The sequence below is a fragment of the Dipodomys merriami genome, unplaced genomic scaffold, assembly GCF_024711535.1.
Source record: "Dipodomys merriami isolate MVZ:Mamm:240054 unplaced genomic scaffold, mDipMer1.0.p SCAF_16, whole genome shotgun sequence".
NCBI lineage: Eukaryota > Metazoa > Chordata > Mammalia > Rodentia > Heteromyidae > Dipodomys > Dipodomys merriami.
In genome coordinates this window covers 15181443-15194093 of record NW_027202937.1, presented here as the reverse complement: position 1 = coordinate 15194093, position 12651 = coordinate 15181443, and the positions used below count along the sequence as shown (strand labels likewise).

The 12651-nt window shown below is 36.6% G+C and overlaps 1 protein-coding gene across 3 annotated transcripts; it reads right to left on the bottom strand.

Annotated features, from left to right (window-relative positions):
* Positions 1–348: 348 nt before the first annotated feature.
* Slc17a2 (solute carrier family 17 member 2) lies at positions 349–12132 on the bottom strand. 3 transcript variants are annotated; one of them, XM_070024420.1, is made up of 12 exons: positions 11995–12132; positions 10277–10384; positions 8482–8693; positions 7095–7328; positions 6916–7003; positions 5109–5195; positions 3640–3758; positions 3361–3522; positions 2740–2872; positions 2518–2665; positions 1651–1741; positions 349–550 (listed from the first exon to the last, which is right to left on the bottom strand). In XM_070024420.1, exons 2-12 carry the CDS (start codon positions 10302–10304, stop codon positions 416–418), a joined length of 1437 nt encoding a protein of 478 aa, XP_069880521.1. In that variant the 5' UTR covers positions 10305–10384; positions 11995–12132; the 3' UTR covers positions 349–415. The 3 variants fall into 3 exon arrangements, with proteins under 3 accessions (XP_069880521.1, XP_069880524.1, XP_069880523.1); XM_070024422.1 differs by having other exon boundaries at positions 468–550; positions 1617–1741; XM_070024423.1 differs by lacking the exon at positions 7095–7328.
* Between the last annotated feature and the right edge of the window lie 519 nt (positions 12133–12651).

The following is a 12651-nucleotide window of genomic DNA, read 5'->3' as shown; positions in this document are numbered from 1 at the left end:
TACATTCTCCAGTAAATTTTCTGTTTACAACCATACCCATGAAGGTATTTATCAATGATAATTTTCATGTATATTTTAATTTTACTTTCCAAAGAGGAAAATCTGAAGGCAACAGAAATTGGCTTCAATTTGTTCCAGCAACTTATCAATAATTGGCTATGTGCTAGAAAATCCTAGGGAGTCTCAAAATAAATTAATGATATATAAGTTTCACCCCTGAATAAGTCACTCAGAATCACTAGAATAGCCTCCAAGTATCCATACATTTTGAGGTGCCCTAGGAAAATCTATACACAGCCAGAGATGAGAAGTGCTATACCCATAGTCAAAAATATGAAGAAGGGCCTATGATGAGTAAAACAATGTTTAAAAAATTAAAGGTGTTACTGTATTGACGTTTGTAATACTACATCTTTCAGAGGCGAGTGAGAGGTCTTTCCTTGGCCCAATCTTGGATTTTTGCTTGTCCAAATGTGAAGTAAAAGATGAGACCAAACATGTTGACAGCAGCAGACAGGAAAAATACATTCCTCCAGCCAGACTCAGAATCCTGTATACAAAAACAAATCCATAACAATTACTAATACCACAATTTCCTTCTCATCTAATTATAGAAATCTCATATTCTGTGTATTTAAATGCTGATCACAAAAATATAGAGAGAACAAGAAGCAAAATGACTCTGAAATATATATTGGATTCTAAGTTGAGATGGCTGTTTCTTTGAATAAAAAATAGATTATACTACACTAACATTTTCTAGAAGTTTGGGTTTCAATATTCATGAAAATATAATAGTTCTCACAATTGTGCATAAAAGGTATCCTTAAGATTTCATGTTTGTAACCTTCCTGCTTTGTTTTGCGCTTGGCTGCTGATATCAATCATCACAACCCCTTAGATGGATGGACATCTCAGTGCAACATGACTGACATTTGGTCTGCCTCTGTGACCCTCCTCAGAATGTCCTAGTATATCATAGCTCATTGCCAGCATCACAGTCCCAGTGGATTTCTAGCAAGTTGGTCAAAAATTAACTTGGAAATTAGGTCACATAGTATGTATTGAAAACAAAACCAAAGTTTGCCTGGCAAGTTGACTCTTGTCAGTTCTTTCATCCTAGCTTGGTTTTGTCTTTTCATCTTCCTTGCTATCCCACATGTCCTGAACTGCACAAGCCTCAGAGTTTTCTTTCAACCTGCTACGCAATCACTTCTGAAACTGGCCTTGGAATATTTTGCATTCCCTTTTGTGATTTTTAAAAATTAGATTAAATGACTAGAATCTTTATGATATTCCTCATCTCTGTCTTGATCATTTTTTATGTCTTAACATGTAATTCACTTTGGTTATATAGATGACTTGTCTTAACTTTTTTACCAGTAGGAAGTCATATATACTATCTTTTATAGCCAAATAACTCATTTTCATAAATTGAAAGTCTATTCATTTTGAGAAACTCAGCTTTTGTTTTCCTTGCTCTGGGAAACCTGGCTTACCAGAATCTGATTTAAAGGTTGCCATGAATAGAGTAATTATGTTGATATTGACACTTGCTTCCCCCATCATACCATCTTTGAGAGCACAGTGTTTATCTTCAATGCCTAAAACAATACCTGCCATTTGCAGATGTTCAATAACATGCCCAACCTGACTGATAAGGAATCCGGTGGTAGTAGAAGAGATGATTCCTGCAATAAGCCCGAATCCCCTTGAGATTCCCATGAGGAAACTTGCATATCTGTGGAGAAGATGATATTATATACAAAGCCATCCATAGTTTGTGTAACAACTCAACTTTAATGAAGCTCCTTTCTAATGGAGCTCAAGCAGCTTTTGGTTCACCTGAAGATATTCAGGTAGATGTTTATTTGCCAGTCCTGAAACCACATGTCCAGTAAATGAATAACTAGGATAACCAGAAATAGTTGTTGTGGGAATTGAGTTTTTCCACCCCACCTCCCAGAATAGGAGATTGTCCAATAGTCAAGATGTAGATGCTGAAGCCAAATCAGGTGGGTCCAAATCCTATCTCTACCATACACATATCACATAACCCTCCCTTCCCCAGCCCGCACCCCCACCCGTGCCCCCCATCCTCTCCCCCCACCTCAGACTCCTCTTGAATTAGAGGTAACAATGGAATCTACTTAATTTAGTTATAATGCTTAAATGTGTTGATATATGAGAGTTTTAGCATAGCATTTACTCATTGTGAGCACCTTCCAAAGTAGTAACTATCACACTAGCTATGAACACTGTGGAAACTTCTAAAACATATATCTGTGGGCCTTTTCCAAAAACACACAGTCTAATCTCTGATTGAGAAACCTAGCCAGGAATGGGAACTGTTTTTCTAAATATGCCACCTAGGGTCATGGCTGTGCCATTCCTAGTTGTCATCCTGCCATCATGAATGCATGCCAATAAACACACAAAGGTTTTGCTCAATGAGAGTCTAAGTCTGATACCTGTGAAGTGGTCTGCAGAAGGGGAAATAATAGGTAAATCTCTTACCTGGGGGCAACATCAAGGGTGTTGATGATAAACCCAGAGTCACACAGGTTGCTGGTCCCAGGAATAAGTATCAGCAAAATAATGGTTGTCATGTAACTGGATGCCACAAAGGGTAGGGCCACAGCACAAAGCGATGGAAGGAGTAAGCCTGGGTAATGAAGACATGATGTGAGGGGCCCTCTCAGACACCCTGCTTAACTGAGCCCACACGTCTATCCTTACCTAGGGATGAGAAGAGTTTTCGCACGGCGATTAAGCTCAGAAGATTCCTGGAGAGAAGGAAATCTGCCAACTGACCTCCTAATATTGTACAGCTTGAGGCAGCAATAAAAGGCAAGGAGGACAGAACCCCACTCTGAAGGAAGGAAATTTACATGGAATACATTACATAGGTGCGGACAGCACCAACACTGATCAGTTAAGAAATACTGCCATTAGTCTACTGCTCAATGTTCTAAGTTGTTGGAGGGAAACAAGAGTCCTTTCCCATGCTCAAAGAACACTGTCTCAGAAAAAAGAACCAGCACTAAATCATACTGATTCCCAAAGAAAAGTGATGTTAATGTCTGAGAGAAACTTTAGAACCAGCTAGTGTGGCAATGTGGTAGTCTATTTACTACAGTAGTTAAAGACACAGATGCTGGACTAGTTCTATGACTTGGAAGTTGCGAAACTCACCTCTATGTGTCACATTTCCACACCTATGAATAGGGCATCATTTCAGTGCCATTCTTAAGGTAACTGTGAATGCTAAATGGTTGTGTTTAATGCTGGAAAATAATAGGCAGCACAACACTATTGTTAATACTCTCATTTTCATAGAAGGTTAAGAAGTATACTCACATCTCTGATGTTAACGTGGAGTACAGTATTGATGTATGTCGGTAGATACGTTATAATAATGGTGCATAACCAGAAATGGCTGAAAAACCCCATGAAAATGGCCCAAAGTGGTAGGCATCTGACCATAGCCTTTATGGGGACAGATCGTCTAGGAGAACTGGACTGGAAGAAAATATCTAATCAACATAGGAATCAGGAGATCTCAGCACAGATCAGAGGATGTCCCTTCCCCTGAAAACTTCAGAATGGTCCCTAGGGAGAAGGGTGGATGTACTCTACCTGTTGAGTCAGTGAGGATACAATGTATTCCTTTTCCCTGATACTTATACATGGGTGATTGAGGGGATCATCATAAATCACCGTGAACCACAGGAGACAGCAGACACAGCCAATGCTACCTGGGAAGTAGGGACAAAATTAGTTTTCAGGTAGATTTGTGTACTGGTAGAAGGGAGTTCCCTGTAAGTGTTATACCTTTCTCCAACACATCTATCAATTCATGACTACTGACTTTTTTCATTTTTCTCTTTCCATCCTACAAATCTCTTTCTTCTGTTGAAGCTTTTAAAATACTACATACCTCTCAAATATATCATTCTTTTTGTCAATATCAGAAACTCTGGCATGAGCATGAACATGAATCATTTCACAGCTGATTAATTAGCCTGAAGAAGCTAGTGTTACAGTTTTTTGTCATATCAACTTAATACAGATATTATTATCTTGTTTTAGAAAATCAAAGTCAAAGAGTAGTTACACATGTCTGAACCAACCTGCCCTAAAGTCAGTGAGTTAAGGAAAAATTTTCATCACATTTGCAAGACAATATTATTTGTTTTCAAATTACGCAACTATTATGGATTCCCAGAGAAAATACTTCTTAACAATACTTGGTTAACATGTGTGAAAGAAAATGGCTGCAATGACACTACTAGTGAGAAAACCATGCAAACCAAGAATCATATTTAAGGACATCATTTGACTATAATAAAAGAACAGTCTGTAAAATCTTACTTATCTCACTGGAATTTGTCATTTGAAGAATATTCCACTTAAAAAGAAGTTGGGTGATGAATATTTTTTAAATTCCTTGTATTATTGGATTAATCTACTCTTTTAAAGCTAAGATTCAGCTAATATACCATTAAAGTGATTTAAGAACATTATATTAAGGATTCTCTGCCTCGAGCAATTTCCAGTTTGCAATATAGAGCTGAAAGTGGAAATAAATAACAACTAGTAAGAAAGTATAGAGAAAGAATGGCTACATTTGATGGAATACATCTTGAAGGGTCCCATGGAAGGAATGAGCTTTGCATGTCTCACTTGGTAGTGAGTAGGTTAAACATGTATTAGAAAGAAATAATAATTATAACAAAATATGAAGACTTACTACCTTAGCACTGTAATTGCATATAGCCATTAGACCTGGCATTTCAGATGTGGTGATAGAGATTCTGAGCAGATGCTATGGACAGAATGGTAGTGCTTCACTACAGATTTCTCAGAAGTTGGCATCATGTGAAGAGTCAACTCCTTTGCCTCATGCTATGGGTTTCCCAGAACACTAAGAAGGTGTTACATCAAGCTGTATAGACTATATTAATAAAGCTAACAGCCCTCAACATTTTTCATCATTTCCTATGTAACGAATGATATTTTCTTTTATATGGAAGAATGTAAGTGTGTATATTAAAATAAATGCCCTGGAAATAGAAGTGTCAGCAATTTAGGAGAAAGTGACTCACCAAAGATGTAGAAGATAAAAGGCCAGCCCAATGCCTGTGAGATTAATCCCCCCACACAGAGGATGATGAAGGACCCAAATGCTGCCCCTAAAGACAAGAGAGAAACACAAAAATAACAAGGGTTGAGACAGTGTGGCCTCCATGGACATTGTCCTAACAGCAAGATGGCAGGCGTAGCATGAATAGGTGATAAGGGTGCTTGTTCCTGCTCACAGATCTCCCCCAATAACATCATGTGAAATAATGAACACTAATGAATAATGCTAATTCAATGGCTCCTCAACACCAATGTAATACACTTCAAATACTTTAATTTGTCGCAGAAGCTCCTTGTAATCACAGTTTATAAGTATGTACTTATACAATGATGTAATATAAAATTAGGTGAAGAAAAAGAATGACTTGCAAAAATTAAGGACATACGGTCCTCGGAACTTTTGGGAGAGAAAAACGTGATGAAAACTATTTTTTACAGATGGAATATAATTTAGATTTCAGAGTCAGTATAAAAAGTCATATTTGGCAGAATCTCACAGTGAGAAATGCATTTTACTGTCAATTCAACAAATGCCAAATATGCAGAAATCCAGTATACATACCACTCACAGGTGCCTCAAAGTTTCATGAACTAATAGTTAACTTTACCAAGTGCAAAACATCCCAACATCCTATCCTATTATTTGATGGGAAGAGAAGGTTGGAAGAAACCATGTAAGAGAAGAAAGACAAACCGAGATTATCTGGAAACAAAAGAGGAGCTGACGATGAGAATGGAAAAAAGCAAGAAAGCAAGAGAGTTACTATGAGGCACTAGACCTTAGGGGATGGCCATGTATTGGACCTAGGAGTGAGAAGCTTCATACAATCTGTTCTGTTTTTCAAGAATATACTCTTAAGGTTTACAGGTGGTTCTTCCTTATGTTTCTAATATCATGGGAGGTAATTAGCATTAATAAATAATAGTGATATCACATAAAAACTCTTCAAGAGCTCCTTAATACCATTATAACTAACTCTAAAATCTCTTGGCTTGTCACTTAAATTCTCTGCAGTCACAGCTCACTAGTATGTCTTTAGGCAAAGTGATAACACTCTAGAGGTCTTAGTAAGAATCCTGAAACGTAATTGGCTGAGTTCAGCCAATTAGGATATTTGTACCTGAGCCATTTACTTAATCTTTACACACATTAACTACCCTCTCTGGAAAAAAAGCATTGCAGAATAATACATCAGATAGTTACTGCTCAGAATTGTGAAGAACTCAGAATAACCCCAACATTTTTAAGCAATCTGTGTTCTGATGGCTTTATTTTTCCTTTCAACATATTTGATAAAATGGTATTGATAAAACTCACTTGATTTTTTTTTTGTCCTGGGGCTTGAATTCTAGGTCTGGACACTGTCCCTCAGCTCTTCAGCTCAAGGCCAGCACTCTACCACTTGAGCCACAACGCCACTTCTGGCTTTTTCTGTTTATGTGATGCTGAGGAATCAAACCCTGGGCTCATGCATGGAAGGCAAGCACTCTACCACTGAGCCACCTTGTCAGCCCATCACTTGATCTTTTTTTTTTTTTTATATCTGTGCAATTCATAAAGCTCTAACCTTTTTCCTATAAGACTGTTTTCACTTTCCTAGCTCAAAATGGTCTTTTCTGCTTTTCAGTTTTAGTCTCTTTATGACTTATTTCTTCTTGTATTGTTGAATTTTTCTGTAGCAAGTTTCCTTCTCATGCCTAAATCGTATGATTCATAGGATGAATAGGAAATAAGAGATGAAAAACTGTGACCCATGAACCCAACTTTACCTGATCCTGCAATGCTAGTGAGCTTGCTTCGTTCAAGTGGAGGAGCCCATTTTGCCCAAATTGTAAACTGGCCTGTCCATGCCATTCCCTACAATAGAAATCATAATGATGTTTGCACTTTTGTACAATTTGGCAGTCTGTAACCTACTTAGAATGACAAAAAATATATATCTTGATACCTGGGCCATGCCCTGGACTGTCCGAATCACAATGACCAAAATCACTCCCAAGTCAGCAGCCAGTGGTGTAAAAAGAGTCAGAAGTGAAGAAACCAGCAAACCAGCACCAAGCATGTGTTTTGCTCCAAGTATCCCTGCTAAATATCCACTTGGGATCAGTGTCATTATTATTCCATAGCTGATAGAGCTAAAGATGATTCCCTGAGTCTCTGGACTCCATTGATATACAGAAGCCTAGGAAAAAAGAAATTTAAATCTTTGCTAAGAAGTCCTTTTATGAAAATCTATTTTTAAGTAGAATTGCTTATAGTTGAAGAGACCTTACTATAAAATAGCTATTGTAGCTTTTCACCATTTTATTCCAAGCCATTCTACTCTTCCCAAATATCCAATTCTAGCAGCAATTTGCTTTTCTTACAAGAGGAAAACAAGAGATGCAAAGAAAAGAAATAGAGGTCAATGATTGCATAGACCCATGATAGGAAGCAATAAATGAAGCCATTTGTTAAAGAGCTTCTTTTCACTTTTATAAAAGTAAAGTGACATTGATGCTCATTTTAAAGAAAAAGATAAACACTACTGAATTATTTTCATGATCAGCCTCTGATTAAAAAGAAAAAATATCAGTTTAAAAAGAAAGTGTGGTGCAGAGCCAATTCCTAAAACTCATACACATAAATAAGATTTTTTTCTGATAAAACTCAATAAGTTTGGTAGTCCTGTAAGCATATGGCATCATATTATAAATTGATGGCCAAATAGCCTAAAGTAAATAATTATTCATTTAAATTTACCACAAATAATGCAAGGCATATGATTCTTATTAGAATTGATATTTGAAGATAAATATTATACAGCCTTTGTGAAAAGCATGAACAATTTGGGAAGGCCCCAGAAAGAAAGCAATATTTGGGTATTCTTTTGAAGAATGAGTATGATTTGTATGAAGAGGACAAGGAATATTCATTCTCACTGGATAAAATAGAAAGAGTAAAGTTGTGGCATTTGAGATGACATCAAACAATCAGAAACCAAGAGTGACTCTGGTTGGTTCAAAGGAAAGACTTTCCCTAGTCATGGATAAATAGGTGGCAAATCAAATTGATTAACCCAGAGAAGCTGCTCCTACATAATAACTAGTTCTTCACTGACACCTAATACTCTATCTATTCCTTTTAGAATTTTTCCTATTTTTCTTACAGTTGCTTTACATTATGATAATAGTAATCTTAGTGAAGGATTATTATTACAGAGGCAAACAATGCCTGGAAAATAATTTCAGGCCTTTGAGCTTGAAATTGAAAAGTTATAATTCTATAGTCTGCAGAATGAAAAAAAAATCTAAGCCTTTCTTTCAACCAAGAATCTTGCTCTCCAGCATACTTACCCTTGTATTAACTTCCTTAATAGAGCTGCTCTGATTGTTAAGGGTGTCTATCCAGTGGTCCTCTATGGAGGCATTAACAGGACCACGCAGCTGAGTGCTGTTCACCATGGCGATGATTGCAATGCTTAGACTCACACGCTGGGTTATCATAGTGAAGTTGGAGAAGTGCATGATGAGAGCCAGCCCATACCGTAATGAACAGAAATGTGGACCTAGATAGTACAAAGATAGCAAATAAGTTTTTTGATGAGACTCTCTTCTTTCCATATCTCCCACTGCTAACCCTGACAGAACTTCAAATAATATCATGTAATACCACTGTCCTTTTTCATCAAAGTAACAAATTCTATCATATTCTATCAATTTCTATCATATTCTTCAGCTGCTTTCAACCAAACACATCTGAAATCTTATAATTAAGAAAAGCACGTATGATCTTCTTCTAAATGTGTAAGAAACATCATAAATAGAGGGAAAACCTCACTTGAAGTCCAATTACTCCAAAATAAACTAAGTGGGGAAAATGATGGAAGAGCCAATCACAAAACCTATGTTTCTGGTTGCAAGTGAGTATCTCAGGTCATGCACATTTATCACAACACTTGAGTTTATGCATAAATTTGAATTCAAAAAAGTGTCCTTTGAGATATCTGAAATACAGTAATTTACTTTCTTTCTAATCTGAATGTTCTCTTCCCATATTTTTGAGACAGGATGTTGCTATGATGTCCAACTTGGACCAGAGCAACTAAGTTCAAGTAATCTTCCTACCTCAGCCTCTTGGGGAGCTGGGACTACAAATATGCACCACCATGCCCATCTGAAAGCTAGAACTTTAAATTTCTGTGAGTATTTCTACTACCTCCAATAAGTCTTTATATTTTTGCTATGTATCACTTGGCCCTCTCTTCATATATGTTCAGCTTTTTAAGAATTCATTAACATATAGAATCATTCTATTATTTATGCTGGTAAAATAGTGCATAGGAGTATTCAATATACAGATAGAATATGTATATACCCTATAAAGTGAAATAATAGGCCAATATTGAAAAGATTGCCATGTGAGAGATGGATTAGGTTTTGTTCAGCATATATTGTGACCAAAGGGACACAAAGAAAGTATCTGTGAGGAAACAGAGAAAAATATAATGGAAGAAATAAGCTTTAATTGCCAAGTAGGCTCAGGAGTAGAACTGGTTGCCTGCAGATGAATTGCTTCCATATTTCTGTAAGCTTACATGCTCAGAGGAACAGCCTGCTCTAGGCTGATGTTAAAGGAGTGACTCACACATAGGTTGGGAGTTTGCTTTAAAATTTCTTTTTCAGTGCAATCATAAAATCCAACCCCTATCCAATGAAACCAGGAAAACTGAGAGGAGGGGAGGGACTTGGAGGGATGGGAGGAATGATGAAAGAGTGACATTGATCAGAACATTTGTACTTACAAATTGATTTGTTCAATGGTAATCCTTTGTACAACTACTTAAAATAATAAAACATAATTTAAAATAAATAAACAAAAATGTGTAGAAAGCCACAAATATGTAAGAGACACAAATACGTAAAAATTACATTTTCAAAATTTATTCAATCCTTATCCCTGGTCATCTGGCTCAAATTCTAATGAGGAAATCTGTGTGGTTCCCTAAGGAAAGGAGCAGCAGGTGGGAGATTCAGAGGCTGAAGCTGAGTCTGTTGTGATGCTAGGAATCTCTGCCAGGAGCAACATAATGGAAAAAGGAGGAGAAAGCAGAGGTGTGAAGAACAGTGAAAATGAGAACAGACAATTTACCTTTCCTAGTGGTAGGTTTCTTATCCATTTAGCTTTTCCAGGAAATTGTTCCACACTGTGGTGGAGTGTCCACTTCCCCAATTCTCTTTTACCACGACAAGCTTTTATCTATGGGAAAACATAATACAAAGTACAACACAAAAGTAGTTCTCCTGGTTAATGTTGCCACCTCTCAGTTTCAGTACAGGGTTTATATATATGTATATATATATATATATATATATATATATATATATATATATATATATAACATTTATATATAAGTTTTTAATTCAGGGTCTTGCACAGCTAGGCAAGTTCTCTACTGAATATATGTATATATTATATATATATATGTACAGAATATAGACCATATATATAATATATATATTATATATATATATGTACAGAATACAGACCATACATTACAATGGTCTTTCTGCCTCTCTTTGATTTCTCCTGCCTTGTCTTTCTTGCATCATCTTTGTTAGCTGAGACTCCTGGTTTACTCAGAGTAAATATGACATGTAGTTCAAAGAGCATCAGACCTTAGTTCAGAAGGTATTCAGGGACTGAATTCTGCTTTGCCATTTCTCATATATGCAAACCTCAAAAAGTTTCATAAACTCCTAGAGATTTCATTGTTCCACAATAAAAAAAATGGAGACACTATTACTTCACAGCTGTTTGAAATGAAAACAATGGACTTGGACAGCATAAAATATTATTGATATTGAAAATAGCAATCATAAGTAACTGCCAGGATAGCAGCCCTCAGACCCTTTCAGATCCATGGATCTTTCATCAAAATATAAAAAGTACATTTATAAAAATGCTTTGGGTTGCTTGCTAAATTGGTTTTAAATGTTTTCTTTTAGAAGAGAGCTCTCTAGTCTTGAATTCACAACATTGGGGGTGGGGGTGGACACTGTCACAAATATCAGAGAGCATAAGAAAGAAGTCGTTCAGTGTTGGTAAAACTACAGACTAATCACTTGCTTACTTTTCTGAATGTTTGGTAGTTCAGAATGAAAGTGGTCATTCCAACATATCATTTATATCATACTTTCAATTCATTTATAAATTGAATCATAAAAGATCTATATCTATCTATCTATCTATCTATCTATCTATCTATCTATCTATCTATCTATCTATCTACCTACCTACTACGCACCAATGGTGAGCAATTCTAGAAGGAGGGATTATGACAAAACTAAGGTACAGTTATAGCATCTTGGAGGGCTCACAGCTCAAGAAGTACTCAGTAGTGCCTGTGTACCTTTTCTCCCAGCTAGGAGCTATGCTTTAGAACTGGATTTTTTCTCTGAACAGGTTAAAGCATTTACCTTCACTAAATCTCTTCCCTCCAGTTTTCTGTCATATTATTGATATGTTCCAACCATAACCTCTCTGGGCAGTATTTCTTAGCTATATCAAGAGTAAAACATATAAACGATGTCTACAAACATACAAGTGTTCTTGTTTTCCGTCTTATTAAACTTTGGTCATATTCTCCTTTTCTTGAGAAGTAATTTCAGATCAATATAGAATTCTGAAAAGTTTCATAAATCACATTTCTCCACCCAATCCTTGCCGGCTTTAATCCCAAATGTCATCCCACAACCAAAGCCATCTCAACTCATCAGCGTGTCATAGTCAGCACTCACAGGATCCTCAGGAAATGACCACTGCCCACTAAATCCAGTGGCATACCCCAAAACAAGAAAAGCACTTACCTTCACCATTAAATCAGTATTTTAAGCCCTAAATTAGAAAGCTAATTTGAAAAGGAGAGAGAGAGAGAAAGAGAGAGAGAGAGAGAGAGAGAGAGAGAGAGAGAGAGAGAGAGAGAGAGAGAGTTTCTGTCTTCTCTTTCAAATGCTGCTGCAGGGGTCATAGGGATAAATAATAAGCCATGTGAGAGTCATTCAGCACCAGATATGACCCTATGATCTCAGAGCACAGAGGCTGGATTTGACTTTACCAATTAATTTTTAACTTCATTTGCAAATGTTACTATGTCGCTTGTGTTTTTCTGCTTTGAACTATACCAATAGCCATTTAGTCATCATGCTTTTCTCTTGAGAGAAAGGCCTCACAGCATGGAAGAAAGAGTGGGGTTCTTGAGATTTGGAGAGATGAGGTCAGGATGATCTTTCACTTCCTGATGTTTTCTGTGACCTTGGACAAGTCACTCCATTTTTTATTTTTACTTAGTTTCTGCAGTAGTAAAGCAAGAGTTGAGATAGTCAGTTAACGGGATATTAAACCATTGAAATAAGATACATTTACTAGATAGTAGAGGATCCTTACTAAGTGAAATGTTCCTATTGAGCAGTTTGATCAGGTCAGCTACACTATCCTGAAGCAAATATTTGGTGCTCACAGCTCAA

Excerpts from the sequence above, each read along its gene's own strand:
- Slc17a2 (XM_070024420.1), bottom strand. The coding sequence starts at position 10,304 with ATGGATAAGAAACCTACCACTAGGAAAG. Across the intron at positions 7,329-8,481 it reads TTAAGGAAGTTAATACAAGG|GCTTCTGTATATCAATGGAG; the intron begins GTAAGTATGCTG and ends CTTTTTTCCTAG. Across the intron at positions 2,873-3,360 it reads TCCACGTTAACATCAGAGAT|AGTGGGGTTCTGTCCTCCTT; the intron begins GTGAGTATACTT and ends TCCTTCCTTCAG.